Raw genomic sequence first — 25,859 nt, forward strand, 5'->3', positions numbered from 1 at the left:
AAGGCATGTGTACATGTAGGAAGAGAGGAAAGTGATTGGTTCTCAGTGAATGTAGGTTTGCGGCAGGGTTGTGTGATGTCTCCATGCTTGTTTAATTTGTTTATGGATGGGGTTGTTAGGGAGGTGAATGCAAGAGTTTTGGAAAGAGGGGCAAGTATGAAGTCTGTTGGGGATGAGAGAGCTTGGGAAGTGAGTCAGTTGTTCGCTGATGATACAGCGCTGGTGGCTGATTCATGTGAGAAACTGCAGAAGCTGGTGACTGAGTTTGGTAAAGTGTGTGAAAGAAGAAAGTTAAGAGTAAATGTGAATAAGAGCAAGGTAATTAGGTACAGTAGGGTTGAGGGTCAAGTCAATTGGGAGGTAAGTTTGAATGGAGAAAAATTGGAGGAAGTAAAGTGTTTTAGATATCTGGGAGTGGATCTGGCAGCGGATGGAACCATGGAAGCGGAAGTGGATCATAGGGTGGGGGAGGGGGCGAAAATCCTGGGAGCCTTGAAGAATGTGTGGAAGTCGAGAACATTATCTCAGAAAGCAAAAATGGGTATGTTTGAAGGAATAGTGGTTCCAACAATGTTGTATATTTGCGAGGCGTGGGCTGTGGATAGAGTTGTGCACAGGAGGATGGATGTGCTGGAAATGAGATGTTTGAGGACAATGTGTGGTTTGAGGTGGTTTGATCAAGTAAGTAACATAAGGGTAAGAGAGATGTGTGGAAATAAAAAGAGCGTGGTTGAGAGAGCAGAAGAGGGTGTTTTGAAATGGTTTGGGCACATGGAGAGAATGAGTGAGGAAAGATTGACCAAGAGGATATATGTGTCGGAGGTGGAGGGAACGAGGAGAAGTGGGAGACCAAATTGGAGGTGGAAAGCTGGAGTGAAAAAGATTTTGTGTGATCGGGGCCTGAACATGCAGGAGGGTGAAAGGAGGGCAAGGAATAGAGTGAATTGGATCGATGTGGTATACCGGGGTTGACGTGCTGTCAGTGGATTGAATCAGGGCATGTGAAGCGTCTTAAACCATGGAAAGCTGTGTAGGTATGTATATTTGCGTGTGTGGACGTATGTATATACATGTGTATGGGGGTGGGTTGGGCCATTTCTTTCGTCTGTTTCCTTGCGCTACCTCGCAAACGCGGGAGACTGCGACAAAGCAAAAAAGAAAAAAGAAAAAAAAAATATATATATATATATATATATATATATATATATATATATATATATATATATATATATATATATATATATATTTTTTTTTATTTATATTATACTTTGTCGCTGTCTCCCGCGTTTGCGAGGTAGCGCAAGGAAACAAACGAAAGAAATGGCCCAACCCCCCCCATACACATGTATATACATACGTCCACACACGCAAATATACATACCTACACAGCCTTCCACGGTTTACCTCAGACGCTTCACATGCCCTGCTTCAATCCACTGACAGCACGTCAACCCCGGTATACCACATCGCTCCAACTCACTCTATTCCTTGCCCTCCTTTCACCCTCCTGCATGTTCAGGCCCCGATCACACAAAATCTTTTTCACTCCAGCTTTCCACCTCCAATTTGGTCTCCCACTTCTCCTCGTTCCCTCCACCTCCGACACATATATCCTCTTGGTCAATCTTTCCTCACTCATTCTCTCCATGTGCCCAAACCACTTCAAAACACCCTCTTCTGCTCTCTCAACCACGCTCTTTTTATTTCCACACATCTCTCTTACCCTTACGTTACTCACTCGATCAAACCACCTCACACCACACATTGTCCTCAAACATCTCATTTCCAGCACATCCATCCTCCTGCGCACAACTCTATCCATAGCCCACGCCTCGCAACCATACAACATTGTTGGAACCACTATTCCTTCAAACATACCCATTTTTGCTTTCCGAGATAATGTTCTCGACTTCCACACATTCTTCAAGGCTCCCAGGATTTTCGCCCCCTCCCCCACCCTATGATCCACTTCCGCTTCCATGGTTCCATCCGCTGCCAGATCCACTCCCAGATATCTAAAACACTTTACTTCCTCCAGTTTTTCTCCATTCAAACTTACCTCCCAATTGACTTGACCCTCAACCCTACTGTACCTAATTACCTTGCTCTTATTCACATTTACTCTTAACTTTCTTCTTCCACACACTTTTCCAAACTCAGTCACCAGCTTCTGCAGTTTCTCACATGAATCAGCCACCAGCGCTGTATCATCAGCGAACAACAACTGACTCACTTCCCAAGCTCTCTCATCCCCAACAGACTTCATACTTGCCCCTCTTTCCAAAACTCTTGCATTTACCTCCCTAACAACCCCATCCATAAACAAATTAAACAACCATGGAGACATCACACACCCCTGCCGCAAACCTACATTCACTGAGAACCAATCACTTTCCTCTCTTCCTACACGTACACATGCCTTACATCCTCGATAAAAACTTTTCACTGCTTCTAACAACTTTCCTCCCACACCATATATTCTTAATACCTTCCACAGAGCATCTCTATCAACTCTATCATATGCCTTCTCCAGATCCATAAATGCTACATACAAATCCATTTGCTTTTCTAAGTATTTCTCACATACATTCTTCAAAGCAAACACCTGATCCACACATCCTCTACCACTTCTGAAACCACACTGCTCTTCCCCAATCTGATGCTCTGTACATCCCTTCACCCTCTCAATCAATACCCTCCCATATACTTTACCAGGAATACTCAACAAACTTATACCTCTGTAATTTGAGCACTCACTCTTATCCCCTTTGCCTTTGTACAATGGCACTATGCACGCATTCCGCCAATCCTCAGGCACCTCACCATGAGTCATACATACATTAAATAACCTTACCAACCAGTCAACAATACAGTCACCCCCTTTTTTAATAAATTCCACTGCAATACCATCCAAACCTGCTGCCTTGCCGGCTTTCATCTTCCGCAAAGCTTTCACTACCTCTTCTCTGTTTACCAAATCATTTTCCCTAACCCTCTCACTTTGCACACCACCTCGACCAAAACACCCTATATCTGCCACTCTATCATCAAACACATTCAACAAACCTTCAAAATACTCACTCCATCTCCTTCTCACATCACCACTACTTGTTATCACCTCCCCACTTGCGCCCTTCACCGAAGTTCCCATTTGCTCCCTTGTCTTACGCACTTTAGTTACCTCCTTCCAGAACATCTTTTTATTCTCCCTAAAATTTAATGATACTCTCTCACCCCAACTCTCATTTGCCCTTTTTTTCACCTCTTGCACCTTTCTCTTGACCTCCTGTCTCTTTCTTTTATACATCTCCCACTCAATTGCATTTTTTCCCTGCAAAAATCGTCCTAATGCCTCTCTCTTCTCTTTCACTAAAACTCTTACTTCTTCATCCCACCACTCACTACCCTTTCTAATCAAGCCACCTCCCACTCTTCTCATGCCACACGCATCTTTTGCGCAATCCATCACTGATTCCCTAAATACATCCCATTCCTCCCCCACTCCCCTTACTTCCATTGTTCTCACCTTTTTCCATTCTGTACTCAGTCTCTCCTGGTACTTCCTCACACAGGTCTCCTTCTCAAGCTCACTTACTCTCACCACCCTCTTCACCCCAACATTCACTCTTCTTTTCTGAAAACCCATACAAATCTTCACCTTAGCCTCCACAAGATAATGATCAGACATCCCTCCAGTTGCACCTCTCAGCACATTAACATCCAAAAGTCTCTCTTTCGCACGCCTGTCAATTAACACGTAATCCAATAACGCTCTCTGGCCATCTCTCCTACTTACATAAGTATACTTATGTATATCTCGCTTTTTAAACCAGGTATTCCCAATCATCAGTCCTTTTTCAGCACATAAATCTACAAGCTCTTCACCATTTCCATTTACAACACTGAACACCCCATGTATACCAATTATTCCCTCAACTGTCACATTACTCACCTTTGCATTCAAATCACCCATCACTATGACCCGGTTTCGTGCATCAAAACCACTAACACACTCATTCAGCTGCTCCCAAAACACTTGCCTCTCTTGATCTTTCTGCCTGCCTTTATTCATATATATATATATATATATATATATATATATATATATATATATATATTATCCCTGGGCACATATATATATATATATATATATATATATATATATATATATATATATATATATATATATATATATATATATATAACTTATATATATATATATATATATATATATATATATATATATATATATATATATATATATATATATGAATAAAGGCAGGCAGTGTGAATTGTGTGCATGGGTATATATGTATGTGTCTATGTGAGTATATATATGTGTACATTGAGATGTATAGGTATGTGAGAGTAAGTGAGCTTGAGAAGGAGACCTGTGTGAGGAAGTACCAGGAGAGACTGAGTACAGAATGGAAAAAGGTGAGAACAATGGAAGTAAGGGGAGTGGGGGAGGAATGGGATGTATTTAGGGAATCAGTGATGGATTGCGCAAAAGATGCTTGTGGCATGAGAAGAGTGGGAGGTGGGTTGATTAGAAAGGGTAGCAAGTGGTGGGATGAAGAAGTAAGAGTATTGGTGAAAGAGAAGAGAGAGGCATTTGGACGATTTTTGCAGGGAAAAAATGCAATTGAGTGGGAGATATATAAAAGAAAGAGACAGGAGGTCAAGAGAAAGGTGCAAGAGGTGAAAAAAAGGGCAAATGAGAGTTGGGGTGAGAGAGTATCATTAAATTCTAGGGAGAATAAAAAGATGTTCTGGAAGGAGGTAAATAAAGTGCGTAAGACAAGGGAGCAAATGGGAACTTCAGTGAAGGGCGCAAATGAGGAGGTGATAACAAGTAATGGTGATGTGAGAAGGAGATGGAGTGAGTATTTTGAAGGTTTGTTGAATGTGTTTGATGATAGAGTGGCAGATATAGGGTGTTTTGGTCGAGGTGGTGTGCAAAGTGAGAGGGTTAGGGAAAATGATTTGGTAAACAGAGAAGAGGTAGTGAAAGCTTTGCGGAAGATGAAAGCCGGCAAGGCGGCAGATTTGGATGGTATTGCAGTGGAATTTATTAAAAAAGGGGATGACTGTATTGTTGACTGGTTGGTAAGGTTATTTAATGTATGTATGACTCATGGTGAGGTGCCTGAGGATTGGTGGAATGCGTGCATAGTGCCATTGTACAAAGGCAAAGGGGATAAGAGTGAGTGCTCAAATTACGGAGGTATAAGTTTGTTGAGTGTTCCTGGTAAATTATATGGGAGGGTATTGATTGAGAGGGTGAAGGCATGTACAGAGCATCAGATTGGGGAAGAGCAGTGTGGTTTCAGAAGTGGTAGAGGATGTGTGGACCAGGTGTTTGCTTTAAAGAATGTATGTGAGAAATACTTAGAAAAGCAAATGGATTTGTATGTAGCATTTATGGATCTGGAGAAGGCATATGATACAGTTGATAGAGATGCTCTGTGGAAGGTATTAAGAATATATGGTGTGGGAGGAAAGTTGTTAGAAGCAGTGAAAAGTTCTTATCGAGGATGTAAGGCATGTGTACGTGTAGGAAGAGAGGAAAGTGAATGTAGGTTTGCGGCAGGGGTGTGTGATGTCTCCATGGTTGTTTAATTTGTTTATGGATGGGGTTGTTAGGGAGGTAAATGCAAGAGTTTTGGAAAGAGGGGCAAGTATGAAGTCTCTTGGGGATGAGAGAGCTTGGGAAGTGAGTCAGTTGTTGTTCGCTGATGATACAGCGCTGGTGGCTGATTCATGTGAGAAACTGCAGAAGCTGGTGACTGAGTTTGGTAAAGTGTGTGGAAGAAGAAAGTTAAGAGTAAATGTGAATAAGAGCAAGGTTATTAGGTACAGTAGGGTTGAGGGTCAAGTCAATTGGGAGGTGAGTTTGAATGGAGAAAAACTGGTGGAAGTGAAGTGTTTTAGATATCTGGGAGTGGATCTGGCAGCGGATGGAACCATGGAAGCGGAAGTGGATCATAGGGTGGGGGAGGGGGCGAAAATTCTGGGGGCCTTGAAGAATGTGTGGAAGTCGAGAACATTATCTCGGAAAGCAAAAATGGGTATGTTTGAAGGAATAGTGGTTCCAACAATGTTGTATGGTTGCGAGGCGTGGGCTATGGATAGAGTTGTGCGCAGGAGGATGGATGTGCTGGAAATGAGATGTTTGAGGACAATGTGTGGTGTGAGGTGGTTTGATCGAGTAAGTAACGTAAGGGTAAGAGAGATGTGTGGAAATAAAAAGAGCGTGGTTGAGAGAGCAGAAGAGGGTGTTTTGAAATGGTTTGGGCACATGGAGAGAATGAGTGAGGAAAGATTGACCAAGAGGATATATGTGTCGGAGGTGGAGGGAACGAGGAGAAGAGGGAGACCAAATTGGAGGTGGAAAGATGGAGTGAAAAGATTTTGTGTGATCGGGGCCTGAACATGCAGGAGGGTGAAAGGAGGGCAAGGAATAGAGTGAATTGGAGCGATGTGGTATACAGGGGTTGACGTGCTGTCAGTGGATTGAATCAAGGCATGTGAAGCGTCTGGGGTAAACCATGGAAAGCTGTGTAGGTATGTATATTTGCGTGTGTGGACGTGTGTATGTCATGTGTATGGGGGGGGGTTGGGCCATTTCTTTCGTCTGTTTCCTTGCGCTACTCTCGCAAACGTGGGAGACCAGCGACAAAGTCTAAAAAAAAAAAAAAAAAAAAAATCTCTCTTACCGCTTACATTACTTACTCGATAAACCACCTCAAACACACATTGTCCTCAAACATCTCATTTCCAGACACATCACCCTCCTGTGCACAACTCTCTCCATAGCCCACGATTCCAACCATACAACATTGTTGGAACCACTATTCCTTTAAAACCTACCGTTTTTGCTTTCCGAGATAATGTTCTCGACCTTCCACACATTCTTCAAGGCTCCAGGATTTTCGCCCCTCCCCCACCCTATGATTCACTTCCGCTTCCATGGTTCCATCCGCTGCCAGATCCACTCCCAGATATCGAAAGAACACTTTACTTCCTCCAGTTTTTCTCCGATTCAAACTTACCTCCCAATTGAGTGGACCCTCAAACCCTACTGTACCTAATTACCTTGTCTCTTTAATTTCACTCAGTTACTCTATAACTTTTCTTCTTCAATCACAACTTTCCAAACTCAGGCACCAGCTTCTGCAGTTTCTCACATGAATCAGCCACCAAGCGCTGTATCATCAGCTGACCAACAACTGACTCACGTCCAAGCTCTCTCATGCCCCATCAGACTTTCTTACTTGCCCCTCTTTCCAAGAAAACTCCTAGCATTTTACCTCCCTAACAACCCCATCCATAAACAAAGTAAAAACCATGGAGGACATCCACAGACACCCTGCGCAAACTACATTCACTGAGAACCAATACTTTCCTCTCTCCTACACGTACACATGCCTTACATCCTCGATAAAAAGTGTAGCACTTGCTTCTAACAAACTTTCCGACCGCACACCATATATTCTTAATACCTTCCACAGCGCATCTCTATCAACTCTTATCATTTGCCTTCTCCAGTATCCAAAAATGCGACCATACAAATCCATTTGCTTTTCTAAGTTTTCTTCACATACCATTCTCTCAAAGCAAAAGCACCTGATCCACACATCCTCTAACCCACTTCTGGAAACCACAACTGCTCTGCCCCAGAATTGATGCTCTGTACTCCCTTCACCCTCTCAATCAATACCCCGCCCATATTAACATGTACCAGGTAATAGACTCAACAAAAAACATAAAATACTTTATACTCTCTGTAATTTGAGCACTCACTCTGATCCCTGTCCTTTGTACCATGGCCACTATGCACGCATTCCGCCAATCCTCAGGCACCTCACCATGAGTCAGACATACAGTAGATAATAACCGTACCAACCAGTCAGAACAATACGAGTCAGACCCCTTTTTTAATAAAAAATTCCATACTGCAAATCACCATCCAAACTGCTGCCTTGCCGGCTTTCATCTTCCGCCACAAGCTTTCACTACCTTTCTCTGGTTACCCTAAAGTCATTTTCCTTAACAACTCTCACTTTGCACAACACCTCGACCAAAACACCCTTTATGTTCTGCCCACTCTATCATCAAACACATTCTGACAATCTTCAAAATACTTCACTCCATCTCCTTCTCACATCACCACTACTTGTTAGTCCCACCTCCCCACTTGCGCCTCGATTCACCTGAAGTTCCCATTTGCTCCCCTTGTACGTACGGCACTTTAGTTACCGCCTTGCCAGAACATCTTTTATGTCTCCCTTAATAAAATTTAATGTGACTCTCTTCCTCACCAACTCCTCTATTTTGCCCTTTTTTTCCACATCTTGCACCTTTCGTCTGTGACCTCCTGTCTCTTTCTTTTATACATCTCCCACTCAATTGCATTTTTTCCCGGCTATATATATCGTCCTAATGCCTCCTCTCTTTCGCTTTCACTAATACTCTTTCTTCTTCATCCCACCTCTCTAACTACCCTTTCTAATCAAGCCACCTACCCATCTTCTCATGCCACTCGCCATCTTTTGCGGGCATCCATCACTGATTCCCTAAAGACATCCCATTCCTTTCCCCCATCCCCTTACTTCTCATTTGTTCTCACCTTTTTCTCATTCTGTACTCAGTCTCTCCGGGCGTTACTTCCTCACACAGGTTCCTTCTCGCAAGCTCATCTTACTCTCTACACCCCTTTCACCCCAACATTCACTCTTGCTTTCTGAAAACATACAAGTCTTAACCTTAGCCTCCACAAGATAATGATCAGTGGACAAATCCCTCCAGTTGCACCTGTTCCAACATTACATCCAAAAGTCTCTTCTTTCGCACGCCTGGTCAATTAACACGTAATCCAATAACGCTCTCTGGCCTTCTCTCCTACTTACATAGTATACTTATGTATATCTCGCGTTTTATACCAGTGTATGCCCATTCACTCGTCATTTTTCAGCCAAATAATTCTACTAAGCTCTTCGAGCTCATTTCCATTTACAAAACTGAAACACCCCCAATGTATACCAATTATTCCCTCAAACTGGCACATTATCACCTTTGCATTCAAATCACCTCCGAGTTTCACTATGACCCGCGGTTTCGTGCATGCTCGCGGCAAAACACTTAACACCGCACTCATGCAGGCTGCTCCCAAAAAAACACTTGCCTTCTTGATTCTTTCTGCCTGCCTTTATTCATATATCAATATATATAATATATAATTTTTTTATATATATAATTTTTATATTATCCTGGGCACATATTTTTTATATATATAATAAAATATTTTTATATTTTTAGATTTTATATATATATTTTATATATATTTTATAAATAACTTAAAATATAAAATATTTTTTTATTTATATATTTTAAAATTTTATTATATATATATATATTTTATAAAATGAATTAAAAACAGGCAGTGTGAAATTTTTGTGCAGGGTTTTTTATTTTATGTGTCTATGTGGTATATATATGTGTAAATTTAGATGTAAGGTTTGTGAGAGTTAAATTTAGCCCGGGGAAAAGGGACCTGTGTGAGGAAGTCCCGGAGAGGGCTGAGGGACAGAAAGGAAAAAGGTTTAGAACAAGGGGTAAGGGGATGGGGGGGGGGGAATGGGGTTGTTTTTTTAGGGGGTCAGTGTGGGGTTGCGCAAAAGATGCTTTTGGCATGAGAAGAGTGGGGGGGGGGTTGATTAGGGAAAAGGGGGGGCAAGTGGTGGGGAAGAAAATAAGAGTATTTTGGTTTTAAAAAGAAGAGAGAGGGATTTGGAAGATTTTTTTCAGGGAAAAAAAAAGCAAATTTTTGGGGGGGGAAGATATATTTTTAAAAAAGAGACAGGAGGGGCAAGGGGAAAGGTGCAAGAGGTGAAAAAAAGGGGAAATTTTGGGGTTGGGGTGGGAGAGTATCATTAAATTCTTGGGAGAATTTTAAAAAAGTGTTTTGGAAGGAGGGTTATAAAGTGCGTTAAAACTTAAAGGGAAAAACAAATTTGGGGAAATTTCAGTGAAAAGGGGGCAAAAAAAGGGGTGATAACAAATAAATGGTGTGTGAGAAGGAAGGGGTTGTGAGTATTTTGAAAAGGGTTTGGGTTTAATGTGTTTGTGGTAGAGTGGCCGATTTTGGGTTTTTGGTGAGGTGGTGTGCAATGTGGGGAGGGTTAGGGAAAAATTTTATTTTTGGGAAACAGAGAAGGGGGTAGTGAAAGCTTTTGGGAAAATTTTAAAACCGGGCCCCGGCCGGCAGAATTTTTGGTTTGGTTTTTGGGATGGAATTTATTTTAAAAAAGGGGATGAGTATTTTTGATGGTTGGGAAAAGGGTTTTTTAATGTAAGTATGACTCAAAGGTTTAGGTTTCCTGGGGGATTTGGGGGAAAGCGTTTCATGTGCCCTTGTACAAAGGCCCAAAAGGGGGTAAGAGTGAGTGCTCAAATTACGGAGGTATAAGGTTTGTTGAGTGTTCCTGGTTTAAATTTTTATTGGGGAGGGTATTTATTGAGAGGGTGAAGGGGTTTGTACAGAGCAATTTTGATTGGGGGGGAAAACCGTGTGGTTTCAGAAAAAAGGGGAAAAGGATTGTGGAAAAGGTGTTTGCTTTAAAAAATGTATGTGGGGAAAATACTTAGAAAAGCAAATGGTTTGTATGTGCATTTAAAGGATCTGGGAAGGCTTTTGATACGTTTTATAGAGATGCTTGTGGAAGGTAATTTTAAAATATAAGGGGTGGGAGGAAATGGTGTTAGAAGCAGTGAAAAAGTTCCCTTTTTCGGGGATGTTTTTAAGGGGGGGTATTGTAAGTTTTGGGAAAAGAGGGAAAAATGAATGTAGGTTTGCGGCGGGGGGTGTGTTCTCCATGGTTGTTTAATTTGTTTATGGATGGGGGGTTTTTAGGGGGTAAATGCAAGAGTTTTTGGGGGAAAAAGGGGCAAGTTTGAAGTCCCCTTGGGGAGAGAGAGCTTGGGGAAATGGTCATTTGGGTTTTTTCGTGATTTATTCAGCGGTGGTGGCTGAAATTTATGTGAGAAACTGCAGAAACTGGTGACTGGTTTTTGGGAAAAAAGTTTTGGAAAAAGAAAATTAAAAAGTAAATTTTGAATAAAGAGCAAGGTTATTAGGTACGTAGGGTTTAGGGGGCAAGTCAAAATTTGGGGGGTGAGGGTTTGGGAAAGGAGAAAAAAAATTGGGGGGAAGTTTAAGTGTTTTTTTGATTCTGGGAGGTTGGGTTGGCCCGGGGTGGAACCATGGAAAAGGGAAAGGGGGTTTTGGGTCTTTGGGTGGGGGAGGGGGGGAAAAATTTGGGGGGCCTTTAAGAATGTTGGGAAATCGGGGAAAATTTTTCTCCCGGGAAAACAAAAAATGGGGGGGGGTTTGAAGGGTTGTGGTTCCAACAATGTTGTTGGTTGCGAGGCGTGGGCTATGGATAGAGTTGTGCGAGGGGATGGATGTGCTGGAAATTTAGATTTTTTTGGAGGACAATGTTTTGGTGTGGGGGTTGGGGTTTTATCGATTAGTGAGTAAAATAAGGGTAAGAGAGGGTGGTGGAATTTAAAAAAGAGCGTGGTTGGGAGAGCGGGAAAGGGTGTTTTGAAAATGGTTTGGGCACATGGAGGGATGAGGTTTAGGAAAAATTGACCAAGAGGATATATATGTCGGAGGTGGAGGGAACAAGGAGAAGAGGGAGACCAAATTGGAGGTGGAAAGATGGAGTGAAAAAGATTTTGTGTGATCGGGGCCTGAACATGCAGGAGGGTGAAAGGAGGGCAAGGAATAGAGTGAATTGGAGCGATGTGGTATACCGGGGTTGACGTGCTGTCGGTGGATTGAGTCAAGGCATGTGAAGCGTCTGGGGTAAGCCATGGAAGGCTGTGTAGGTATGTATATTTGCGTGTGTGGACGTATGTATATACATGTGTATGGGGGGGTTGGGCCATTTCTTTCGTCTGTTTCCTTGCGCTACCTCGCAAACGCGGGAGACAGCGACAAAGTATAATAAATAAATATAAATATATATATATATATATATATATATATATATATATATATATATTTATTTATATTTATTTTGTTGTCGCTGTCTCCCGCGTTTGCGAGGTAGAGCAAGGAAACAGATGAAAGAAATGGCCCAACCCACCCCCATACACAATGTAACTACATACACTTCCGCACACGCAAATATACATACCTATACATCTCAATGTACACATATATATACACACATAGACACATACATATATACCCATGCACACAATTCACACTGCCTGCCTTTATTCATTCCCATCGCCACCTCGCCACACATGGAATACCATCCCCCTCCTCCTACATGTGTGCGAGGTAGCACTAGGAAAAGACAACAAAGGCCCCATTCGTTCACACTCAGTCTCTAGCTGTCATGCAATAATGCCCGAAACCACAGCTCCCTTTCCACATCCAGGCTCCACACAACTTTCCATGGTTTACCCCAGACGCTTCACATGCCCTGATTCAATCCACTGACAGCACGTCAACCCCGGTATACCACATCGATCCAATTCACTCTATTCCTTGCCCTCCTTTCACCCTCCTGCATGTTCAGGCCCCGATTACACAAAATCTTTTTCACTCCATCTTTCCACCTCCAATTTGGTCTCCCACTTCTCCTCGTTCCCTCCACCTCCGACACATATATCCTCTTGGTCAATCTTTCCTCACTCATTCTCTCCATGTGCCCAAACCATTTCAAAACACCCTCTTCTGCTCTCTCAACCACGCTCTTTTTTATTTCCACACATCTCTCTTAATTCCTGGTAAATTATATGGGAGGGTATTGATTGAGAGGGTGAAGGCATGTACAGAGCATCAGATTGGGGAAGAGCAGTGTGGTTTCAGAAGTGGTAGAGGATGTGTGGATCAGGTGTTTGCTTTGAAGAATGTATGTGAGAAATACTTAGAAAAGCAAATGGATTTGTATGTAGCATTTATGGATCTGGAGAAGGCATATGATAGAGTTGATAGAGATGCTCTGTGGAAGGTATTAAGAATATATGGTGTGGGAGGCAAGTTGTTAGAAGCAGTGAAAAGTTTTTATCGAGGATGTAAGGCATGTGTACGTGTAGGAAGAGAGGAAAGTGATTGGTTCTCAGTGAATGTAGGTTTGCGGCAGGGGTGTGTGATGTCTCCATGGTTGTTTAATTTGTTTATGGATGGGGTTGTTAGGGAGGTAAATGCAAGAGTCTTGGAAAGAGGGGCAAGTATGAAGTCTGTTGGGGATGAGAGAGCTTGGGAAGTGAGTCAGTTGTTGTTCGCTGATGATACAGCGCTGGTGGCGGATTCATGTGAGAAACTGCAGAAGCTGGTGACGGAGTTTGGTAAAGTGTGTGGAAGGAGAAAGTTAAGAGTAAATGTGAATAAGAGCAAGGTTATTAGGTACAGTAGGGTTGAGGGTCAAGTCAATTGGGAGGTGAGTTTGAATGGTGAAAAACTGGAGGAAGTGAAGTGTTTTAGATATCTGGGAGTGGATCTGTCAGCGGATGGAACCATGGAAGCGGAAGTGGATCATAGGGTGGGGGAGGGGGCGAAAATTTTGGGAGCCTTGAAAAATGTGTGGAAGTCGAGAACATTATCCCGGAAAGCAAAAATGGGTATGTTTGAAGGAATAGTAGTTCCAACAATGTTGTATGGTTGCGAGGCGTGGGCTATGGATAGAGTTGTGCGCAGGAGGATGGATGTGCTGGAAATGAGATGTTTGAGGACAATGTGTGGTGTGAGGTGGTTTGATCGAGTAAGTAACGTAAGGGTAAGAGAGATGTGTGGAAATAAAAAGAGCGTGGTTGAGAGAGCAGAAGAGGGTGTTTTGAAATGGTTTGGGCACATGGAGAGAATGAGTGAGGAAAGATTGACCAAGAGGATATATGTGTCGGAGGTGGAGGGAACGAGGAGAAGAGGGAGACCAAATTGGAGGTGGAAAGATGGAGTGAAAAGGATTTTGTGTGATCGGGGCCTGAACATGCAGGAGGGTGAAAGGAGGGCAAGGAATAGAGTGAATTGGAGCGATGTGGTATACAGGGGTTGACGTGCTGTCAGTGGATTGAATCAAGGCATGTGAAGCGTCCGGGGTAAACCATGGAAAGCTGTGTAGGTATGTATATTTCCGTGTGTGGACGTGTGTATGTACATGTGTATGGGGGGGGTTGGGCCATTTCTTTCGTCTGTTTCCTTGCGCTACCTCGCAAACGTGGGAGACAGCGACAAAGTCTAAAAAAAAAAAAAAAAAAAAAAATCTCTCTTACCCTTACATTACTTACTCGATCAAACCACCTCAAACCACACATTGTCCTCAAACATCTCATTTCCAGCACATCCACCCTCCTGTGCACAACTCTATCCATAGCCCACGCTTCCCAACCATACAACATTGTTGGAACCACTATTCCTTTAAACATACCCGTTTTTGCTTTCCGAGATAATGTTCTCGACTTCCACACATTCTTCAAGGCTCCCAGGATTTTCGCCCCTCCCCCACCCTATGATTCACTTCCGCTTCCATGGTTCCATCCGCTGCCAGCTCCACTCCCAGATATCTAAAACACTTTACTTCCTCCAGTTTTTCTCCATTCAAACTTACCTCCCAATTGACTTGACCCTCAACCCTACTGTACCTACTGTACACCTGTACTTCATACATTTTTCTGGTTGACCTCCTATCTTGCCTTCACACACCAGATTAGTAATGTGTTGTGTTTTTATGATATTTCAAGTTCTGACATCATATTCATTCAAGAGCACTCAAGCATTAAAGAAAGAAGAAATATTTTACATCAAAATTAATAGAGAATGAAAATGTATGAACGAAACCACTAACTACTCATGACTATTCATGAATTGCTCTTCCTGCCATTTCCTGCATTATGAACACCCTTGAATTGCATGCAGGAAGTGCCCTAGGCAGTTTGATGTGTGCTGCGTTGATTCCACCGAAGAACTACCCAATAAGGAGGAGGAGCCCACATCCCCATCCAAACCCCCATCTCAACCCAATCCCACAGGTAAGATTTTGTATTAGCTTCATGATAAGAATTATTTCAAGTGTTTAAATATTTCATGTACAGAATGAAGCCTTTCCTTTCATGCAGGCCTCATACCAAACATTCAGACCTTGCCTCCTATGTATAAAGTTTGTCCATTTCATTCTAAATTATCATATTTTGCCCTATATGTGTAAAGTTTGTCCACTTCATTCCAAATGTTCAGACTTTGCCCTATATGTGTAAAGTTTGTCCACTTCGGTCCAAATGTTCTGACCTTGTCCCATATGTGTAATGTTTGACCACTTCATTCCAAATGTTCAGACCTTGCTCCATATGTGTAAAGTTTATCTCTGTATGCAGGCCATTTTGCATGTACTTAAACCCTTCCCTGTGTCATAAGAAAGATATCTACTTGTACCTCGTCAGTCTAGTCACATACTCTATCACAAGCCAGATTTATTCCTCATGTCCAGAACTTAATTCACCTTTTTATTTGTGCTTCTGCACATTCCTACTTTTCTCCTGTATCCAAACCATTTCATGAATATGTAGACCTTTAAGTTTCCTTAAGTCATCACACTCCTTTCCTTACATCTCTTAACCTCTTATATTTATATCCTGATTGCTCTTTTCCTTCCAATGCTCTTTTAATTAAGGATCAACACTTTCCCCTGTATATTTATTGAGGCATCTGGCAGGTAGTAGTTTGTAGGCAACCACCAACTAGGAAGGCATATTTATTAGTACTATCTGCCGGGGTATCTGGAGGGTTAGTGGCAGCTGTGCATTGAGCCAGCACTTCGGTGATTGTAAAGCAGCACTTCTCTGACCCAGTCACACATGTATCACTTAACAACAACTGACTGGCACAACTCATTCTTTGTAACTAGATTTTCCTACAATAAGCACTATCCCACTTCTTGGCAAAATGATAGGAGCAATATACAGAAATAGTTGGTACAAACATCAGACAGAAACAAGAGCAGAAGACAGAAATAGTTGGTAGAAACATCAGACAAGAGCAAGAGATAGAAATAGTAGGTAGAAACATCAGACAGAGCAAGAGCAATAGACAGATATAGTTGGTAGAAACATCAGACAGGAGCATTAGGTAGATGTAAAAAGTGGAATATTAGGTGGAAGAATTAGAAGCTGTAGGTTGGAACATTAGGCTGGAGCATTAGGTAGACACATTAGGTAGAAGCAGTTAATAAGAACCTCTGCAAACACTACACTAGATTTGCCCTCTACCAGTGGCCTGTTAAGGGTAAGACTTTAAAGGCTGAGCAGCAGGACTGGAGTTCACCAATTATGGAGACTCTTCTGCTATGGCCACCTCCTTGAGGTAGTTCCCAGAAGGAACTGGCATCAGAGATATAGATAAGTAGATCTGAAAGTCCTGACTTTTGTCTGGGGGTAGTATATGTACAGGACCTCAATTTTCTTTTAGAACATTTTTCAGTGTGTTTATATCATCAATATGCTTCCTAATTTCCCCTGAGTGTCACAATAATCTTACTGTGTTCATGTCTTCTGTGAAGCCACAACTTCCACTACATTTCAAACACCCTCCTTTATATATCTAGATCTTTCCCTTTGTGTTCAGTAGGGTTGAGGGACAGTTAATTGGGATGTAAGTTTGAATGGAGAAAAATTGGAGGAAGTGAAGTGTTTTAGATATCTGGGAGTGGACTTAGCAGCAGATGGAACCACGGAAGTGGAAGCGAGTCACAGGATGGGGGAGAGAGCGAAGGTTCTGGAAGCCATGAAGAATCTGTGAAGGGAGAGAATGTTATCTCGGAGCAAAAATGGGTATGTTTGAAGGACTGGTAGTTCCAACAATGTTACATGGTTGCGAGGCATGGGCTATAGATAGGGTTGTACGGAGGAGGGTGGATGTTTTGGAACTGAACTACTTGAGGACAGTATGTGGTCTGAGGTAGTTTGATCAAGCAAGTCATGTAAGGGAAAGAGAAATATGTGAAAATAAAATGATTGTGGTAGAGGGAGCAGAAAAGGGTGTGTTGAGATGGTTTGGACATATGGAGAGAATGAGTGAGGAAAGGTTGGCAAAGAGGATATATGTGTCAGAAGTGGAGGGAGCTAGGAGAAGCAGGAGACGAAATTGGAAGTGGAAGGACAGAGTGAAAAAGATTTTGAGTAATCAGGGCCTGAACATGCAGGAGGGTGAGAGGCTTGCAAGGAGTAGAGTGAATTGGAACAATGTGGTTTACTGGGGTCGATGTGCTGTCAATGGATTGAACCAGGGCATGCGAAGCATCTAGTGTAAACTGTGGAAAGGTCTGCGGGGTCTGGATGTGGATAGGCAGCTGAGGTTTTGGTGCATTACACATGACAGCTAAAGACTGAGTGTAAACAAATGTGGCCTTTTTTGTCTGTTCTGGTGCTACCTCGCTGAGGCAGGGGAAAGGAGCACAATTGAGCGCATGATCAAGTATATTCCTGTAAGTCCACGGGTATATGAAACACGATAAGTTCCCAGATGTACTTTCGTGTAATAATCACTTCATCAGGGGAGATATACACTGAAGAGATGTAGCTAGGATGCCATTTGGTAAACAAGTGACTGCCTGAATGGAAGTCTGTTGTGTCCAAGACTGGCAACAAGCATATCATAAACATATTATGTGGACAAGAAGGGAGCAGTTTACAAATTCTGTCAACAATAAAGCTATCCAATTTGTATAGACCTTCACTTGTATTAAGTGGTACTGGAGTTCGAGTCAATAACTGAAATTGCATTACTCCAGTCAATACAATGGTCATAGTTCTTAATATGATTAAACAAGGCATTTAATTCTTGTCCTGTTCTTATACTTGTGTTGCTTAAGTCTAACGGAAAAATACTTACCAGTCTGCCCAACATAAAACTTATCATTTATCATGTTTCATTTCCCTGTGGACTCATAGGAATGTATGTATATGTGCATATGTGGGTGTTTATGTATATATGTGTGTATGACTGGATGGGCCATTTTTTGTCTGTTTCCTTGCGCTACCTTGCTGATGCGGGAAACAGTCGTTATGTATAATAATTATGAATAAATGTTTATATATATGTGATAGAATGTAAGAAAGTAAATTCTAGATTAATATAGGTAAAACTGAAAGTTGATGGAGAGAGATGGGTGATTATTGGTGCATATGCACCTGGGCATGAGAAGAAAGATCATGAGAGGCAAGTGTTTTGGGAGCAGCTGAATGAGTGTAATAGTGGTTTTGATGCACAGGACCAGGTTATAGTGATGGGTGATTTGAATGCAAAGGTGAGTAATGTGGTAGTTGAGGGAATAATTGGTATACATGGGGTGTTCAGTGTTGTAAATGGAAATGGTGAAGAGCTTGTAGATTTATGTGATGAAAAAGGACTGGTGATTGGGAATACCTGGTTTAAAAAGCGAGATATACATAAGTATACGTATGTAAGTAGGAGAGATAGCCAGAGAGGATTATTGGACTACATGTTAATTGACAGGTGCACGAAAGAGAGACTTTTGGATGTTAATGTACTGAGAGGTGCAACTGGAGGGATGTCTGATCATTATCTTGTGGAGGCGAAGGTGAAGATTTGTATGGGTTTTCAGAAAAGAAGAGTGAAAGTTGGGGTGAAGAGGGTGGTGAGAGTAAGTGAGCTTGGGAAGGAGACTTGTATGAGGAAGTACCAGGAGAGATTGAGTACAGAATGGAAAAAGGTGAGAACAAAGGAGGTAAGGGGAGTGGGGGAGGAATGGGATGTATTTAGGGAAGCAGTGATGGCTTGCGCAAAAGATGCTTGTGGCATGAGAAGCGTGGGAGGTGGGTTGATTAGAAAGGGTAGTGAGTGGTGGGATGAAGTAAGATTATTAGTGAAAGAGAAGAGAGAGGCATTTGGACGATTTTTGCAGGGAAAAAATGCAAATGAGTGGGAGATGTATAAAAGAAAGACAGGAGGTCAAGAGAAAGGTGCAAGAGGTGAAAAAGAAGGCAAATGAGAGTTGGGGTCAGAGAGTATCATTAAATTTTAGGGAGAATAAAAAGATGTTCTGGAAGGAGGTAAATAAAGTGCGTAAGACAAGGGAGCAAATGGGAACTTCAGTGAAGGGGACAAATGGGGAGGTGATAACAAGTAATGGTGAGTGAGAAGGAGATGGAGTGAGTATTTTAAAGGTTTGTTGAATGTGTTTGATGAAAGAGTGGCAGATATAGGGTGTTTTGGTTGAGGTGGTGTGCAAAGTGAGAGGATTAGGAAAAATTATTTGGTAAACAGAGAAGAGGTTGTAAAAGCTTTGCGGAAGATGAAAGCCAGTAAGGCAGCAGGTTTGGATGGTATTGCAGTGGAATTTATTAAAAAAGGGGGTGACTGTATTGTTGACTGGTTGGTAAGGTTATTTAATGTATGTATGACTCATGGTGAGGTGCCTGAGGATTGGCAGAATGCGTGCATAGTGCCATTGTACAAAGGCAAAGGGGATAAGAGTCAGTGCTCAAATTACAGAGGTATAAGTCTGTTGAGTATTCCTGGTAAATTATATGGGAGGATATTGATTGAGAGGGTGAAGGGATGTACAGAGCATCAGATTGGGGAAGAGCAGTGTGGTTTCAGAAGTGGTAGAGGATGTGTGGATCAGGTGTTTGCTTTGAAGAATGTATGTGAGAAATACTTAGAAAAACAAATGGATTTGTATGTAGCATTATGGATCTGGAGAAGGCATATGATAGAGTTGATAGAGATGCTTTGTGGAAGGTATTAAGAATATATGGTGTGGGAAGCAAGTTGTTAGAAGCAGTGAAAAGTTTTTATCGAGGATGTAAGGCATGTGTACGTGTAGGAAGAGAGGAAAGTGATTGGTTCTCAGTGAATGTAGGTTTGGGCAGGGGTGTGTGATGTCTCCATGGTTGTTTAATTTGTTTATGGATGGGGTTGTTAGGGAGGTGAATGCAAGAGTTTTGGAAAGAGGGGCAAGTATGAAGTCTGTTGTGGATGAGAGAGCTTGGGAAGTGAGTCAGTTGTTGTTCGCTGATGATACAGCACTGGTGGCTGATTCATGTGAGAAACTGCAGAAGCTGGTGACTGAGTTTGGTAAAGTGTGTGAAAGAAGAAAGTTAAGAGTAAATGTGAATAAGATCAAGGTTATTAGGTATAGTAGGGGTGAGGGTCAAGTCAATTGGGAGGTAAGTTTGAATGGAGAAAAACTAGAGGAAGTAAAGTGTTTTAGATATCTGGGAGTGGATCTGGCTGCGGATGGAACCATGGAAGTGTAAGTGAATCATAGGGTGAGGGAGGGGGCGAAAATCCTGGGAGCCTTGAAGAATGTGTGGAATTCGAGAACATTATCTCCGTAAGCCAAAATGGCTATGTTTGAAGGAATAGTGGTTCCAACAATGTTGTATGGTTGCGAGGCGTGGGCTATGGATAGAGTTGTGCACAGGAGGGTGGATGTGCTGGAAATGAGATGTTTGAGGACAATGTGTGGTGTGAGGTGGTTTGATCGAGTAAGTAATGTAAGGGTAAGAGAGATGTGTGGAAATAAAAAGAGCATGGTTGAGAGAGCAGAAGAGGGTGTTTTGAAGTGGTTTGGGCACATGGAGAGAATGAGTGAGGAAAGATTGACCAAGAGGATATATGTGTCGGAGGTGGAGGGAACGAGGAGAAGAGGGAGACCAAATTGGAGGTGGAAAGATGGAGTGAAAAAGATTTTGTGTGATCGGGGCCTTTTTCACTCCATCTTTCCACCTCCAATTTGGTCTCCCTCTTCTCCTCGTTCCCTCCACCTCCGACACATATATCCTCTTGGTCAATCTTTCCTCACTCATTCTCTCCATGTGCCCAAACCACTTCAAAACACCCTCTTCTGCTCTCTCAACCATGCTCTTTTTATTTCCACACATCTCTCTTACCCTTACATTACTTACTCGATCAAACCACCTCACACCACACATTGTCCTCAAACATCTCATTTCCAGCACATCCATCCTCCTGCGCACAACTCTATCCATAGCCCACGCCTCACAACCATACAACATTGTTGGAACCACTATTCCTTCAAACATACCCATTTTTGCTTTCCGAGATAATGTTCTCGACTTCCACACATTCTTCAAGGCTCCCGGAATTTTCGCCCCCTCCCCCACCCTATGATCCACTTCCGCTTCCATGGTTCCATCCACTGCCAGATCCACTCCCAGATATCTAAAACACTTCACTTCCTCCAGTTTTTCTCCATTCAAACTCACCTCCCAATTGACTTGACCCTCAACCCTACTTTACCTAATAACCTTGCTCTTATTCACATTTACTCTTAACTTTCTTCTTCCACACACTTTACCAAACTCAGTCACCAGCTTCTGCAGTTTCTCACATGAATCAGCCACCAGCGCTGTATCATCAGCGAACAACAACTGACTCACTTTCCAAGCTCTCTTGTCCACAACAGACTTCATACTTGCCCCTCTTTCCAAAACTCTTGCATTTACCTCCCTAACAACCCCATCCATAAACAAATTAAACAACCATGGAGACATCACACACCCCTGCCGCAAACCTACATTCACTGAGAACCAATCACTTTCCTCTCTTCCTACACGTACACATGCCTTACATCCTCGATAAAAACTTTTCACTGCTTCTAACAACTTTCCTCCCACACCATATATTCTTAATACCTTCCACAGAGCATCTCTATCAACTGTATCATATGCCTTCTCCAGATCCATAAATGCTACATACAAATCCATTTGCTTTTCTAAGTATTTCTCACATACATTCTTCAAAGCAAACACCTGATCCACACATCCTCTACCACTTCTGAAACCACACTGCTCTTCCCCAATCTGATACTCTGTACATGCCTTCACCCTCTCAATCAATACCCTCCCATATAATTTACCAGGAATACTCAACAAACTTATACCTCTGTAATTTGAGCACTCACTCTTATCCCCTTTGACTTTGTACAATGGCACTATGCACGCATTCTGCCAATCCTCAGGCACCTCACCATGAGTCATACATACATTAAATAACCGTACCAACCAGTCAACAATACAGTCACCCCCTTTTTTAATAAATTCCACTGCAATACCATCCAAACCTGCTGCCTTGCCGGCTTTCATCTTCCGCAAAGCTTTTACTACCTCTTCTCTGTTTACCAAATCATTTTCCCTAACCCTCTCACTTTGCACACCACCTCGACCAAAACACCCTATATCTGCCACTCTATCATTAAACACATTCAACAAACCTTCAAAATACTCCATCTCCATCTCACATCACGACTACTGGTGAAGAGCTTGTAGATTTATGTGCTGAAAAAGGACTGGTGATTGGGAATACCTGGTTTAAAAAGCGAGATATACATAAGTATACGTATGTAAGTAGGAGAGATGGCCACAGAGTGTTATTGGATTACGTGTTAATTGACAGGCGCGCGAAAGAGAGACTTTTGGATGTTAATGTGCTGAGAGGTGCAACTGGAGGGATGTCTGATCATTATCTAGTGGAGGCTAAGGTGAAGATTTGTATGGGTTTTCAGAAAAGAAGAGTGAATGTTGGGGTGAAGAGGGTGGTGAGAGTAAGTGAGCTTGGGAAGGAGACTTGTGTGAGGAAGTACCAGGAGAGACTGAGTACAGAATGGAAAAAGGTGAGAACAATGGAAGTAAGGGGAGTGGGGGAGGAATGGGATGTATTTAGGGAATCAGTGATGGATTGCACAAAAGATGCTTGTGGCATGAGAAGAGTGGGAGGTGGGTCGATTAGAAAGGGTAGTGAGTGGTGGGATGAAGAAGTAAGATTATTAGTGAAAGAGAAGAGAGAGGCATTTGGACGATTTTTGCAGGGAAAAAATGCAATTAAGTGGAAGATGTATAAAAGAAAGAGACAGGAGGGCAAGAGAAAGGTGCAAGAGGTGAAAAAGAGGGCAAATGAGAGTTGGGGTGAGAGAGTATCATTAAATTTTAGGGAGAATAAAAAGATGTTCTGGAAGGAGGTAAATAAAGTGCGTAAGACAAGGGAGCAAATGGGAACTTCAGTGAAGGGCGCAAATGGGGAGGTGATATATATATATATATATATATATATATATATATATATATATATATATATATATATATATATATATATATATATATATATACATTTGTTAATTTACCAAAAAGTCATACTGATTCTCCTATTTGTGGCAGGGGGACCATGTACCACAATTGGCACCAGAAGTGGCGTGTGTATCCCCTACAAAGACTGCTCAGATAAGTTACAAGAACCAGTAAGGTTACTAACCATTGATCAGTTCCTCCATAACTACGGCTGTGGTATCGATAGGTGAGTTTGTATTATCTCAGTTATGGACTTTGGCAGAAAGATCATAAGAATCATAGATTGTGCCAGTTCATTAGTCAATTGAAATCATGGCTGAACTGAAAATTGAACTGCTTACTGTAAAGAAACGAATTGATGAAAAGAAACTTTGAAATTAGTTGATTAGTTTTGGTGCACTGTGATAACAACTAGCAACAGAATTAAGAAAGCAATTCCATTGGAATTCATGCCATACTATCATTGATACCTAGACTCAGTTTTTGATAAACTTATTATTGTCAATAATTCATCAATTGCAGGCTTTATATCTTATCCAGCTTCTGATTTTGAAATTTAGAGCAATTTCCAACAGAGTGTGAGGTAGACAATGTTGTGCTGGAGGTTAGTGTGACTCAAATATGGGAAGGACCACTTCTGAAACTGCTGAAACCAAATAAGTATGGCTCCCATTAAGCAAAATACCAACCATTCTGACCATCCCATACAACACACATGACAGTCACTCCCCACACTAATAACATGAACATGAAACCAACATAGAAACTAAATACCATCAGCACCAAATTTAGACAAAAGAAAGGATCCCCTCAACATCCAATGAAAACAGTTCATCTGTTCTGCTTTAAACTATGCCTCACTGGCCCAGCCTTCTGCCCTCGAATATAACAAAGTTGCAACCTCACAAAACACTGCTTTCAGTATGGTCACTGGCACCCTAGCATCACAAATACTCAAGACCTTCACAGTGAAACAAAGATGCTCCCTGTGCAGTCCCATCTCAACATGCTCAGTACAGTAATTCTGTGCAACATCACTAGGCCCTTCCCACCCAAACCACTCTATGACTAACCACCAATTCCATGTAGAAATAAAAAGCTTGCCCTTACCTCACACCAGTAAAAAATAATAAATAAATAAAAAACAAATAAATGAATAATAATACTTACACACTAGAATAGCCCAGACAAACTCTAAACAATTGACCTTGCCACTCTGTCTGAAACTCCAACCCAACAGACATACAGCCCTAAGATACCACAATCCCTGGAGAAACACAAGTCACACTTTCTTGCTGTGCTCTGGTCCTGAGCCTCTTATAAGAGGAATTTATCAATGGGTACAAAGTTTCTTTCAGGTCCCCTTCCCTTCTTCATTAGTCATCCTGTTTTTAGCCATTATGGTTCAGCATTGTCTACTTCACATGTTCCTTAAGAATATTCTAAGTATTTAGGCTCATACAAAATGTGAATGTTGCTAGTCTTCAATACATACAAACGTTTTCTGAGATCCTAGGAAAATCCTGGGCCCCATTTTGAACCCCCGGGCCCAAGTACGATGTACCCCCTGCTCCCTCCTCTCATTGGTCGTGCTGTAGACATCGCCCATCCCAACAACACTACAAAGACTATTTCAAAATATCCCAAGACCCTTCATGCTCAAGATGCAGCTACTATAAGGAAGAAACTGAGCACCTACTGCTCAGTTGCCCTGCATTCTCTTGCATACATGTACAAGCATATCACTATGTCTCATGATCTATGGTCCTGACTGGTGGAATTGGGCTGGCTTCCTTAGTGCTGGAGTAGCCTCATATAGAAGTAACTTTTGGTGAGGCCTCAGCATTAGGAGTACCATCTCATTAACGAGCTTCTCACTCCAAAGGAGTCTACATTTCCCTGCTACTGTAAGTAGTACAGCCTTGGGCTGCAAGAGCCTTTAAAAAGAAGTCCTGGGTAACATTAAATCTCTTTCATAGAAATTGGTCCTGTGGTAACTACAAATAAATTTTAAATAATACATACACACACACACAAGAAATACATATCAGCAGGGCATTTGAAATAACCTAATTACAGTGTATTGGCAAGTCAGTAAGTTCAAAATGTTTTCTTGGCCATTACAGTATTGAAAATGATCTTGTAAATCTGAACATCATAGCTTGTAAGTTATGATGGCTTAATCTCAAATACCTGATCCCCTCCCCCAATATCCTTAACCTTCAGATTCTTTATGCACTGCTATGTTTTACCTTTTTCCAGTAAGAAAGTGGCAAGAGTCTGCTGTCCTTCGGAGTGAAGAACAAACCATCTAAGAATTGTCATCTTACTACAAAGTAATAAAGGTATCCAAGCCATCCTTACATCCATCAGATAATATCACAGTAAAAAAAAAAAAAAACCTATTCATACGATACCAAACCTTTTTATATCATGTGCAAAACATATAAAAAAGTAAAAAAATATACACAAGATAATTAGAACTTCTTTATATTTCCTTCAGAATATGAAGCTATTTAAAACAGTTATCAAGGAAACACTTAAAAGAATGTGTATGTCAGAGAAACTTCATCAATTAACACATTTTCTTATGTTCTGGAGAACATCACGTGTAAACCTATCCAAATGATATCATCACAAAAACATCGAACAATTACAAAGTTGTACATGAGATGGGAAAGTTTACATATATAGGTCTAGAAAATGTCTGATACCAAACATGTTATCAAAAAAGGAAAATG

General features: G+C 41.7%; 1 protein-coding gene across 1 annotated transcript in view; it reads left to right on the top strand.

Annotated features, from left to right (window-relative positions):
* The window catches only part of LOC139753241 (uncharacterized), a 70,299-nt gene extending 44,704 nt beyond the window's left edge, over positions 1-25,595 (top strand). The window contains exons 5-7 of the mRNA XM_071669484.1: positions 14,933-15,045; positions 23,209-23,344; positions 25,381-25,595. Of these exons, the coding sequence (XP_071525585.1) occupies positions 14,933-15,045; positions 23,209-23,344; positions 25,381-25,417 (286 nt within the window). The 3' untranslated portion in view covers positions 25,418-25,595. The remainder of the gene's footprint in view (positions 1-14,932; positions 15,046-23,208; positions 23,345-25,380) is intronic.
* Positions 25,596-25,859: the final 264 nt, after the last annotated feature.

The sequence above is a fragment of the Panulirus ornatus genome, chromosome 2 (assembly GCF_036320965.1).
Source record: "Panulirus ornatus isolate Po-2019 chromosome 2, ASM3632096v1, whole genome shotgun sequence".
Taxonomy (NCBI): domain Eukaryota; kingdom Metazoa; phylum Arthropoda; class Malacostraca; order Decapoda; family Palinuridae; genus Panulirus; species Panulirus ornatus.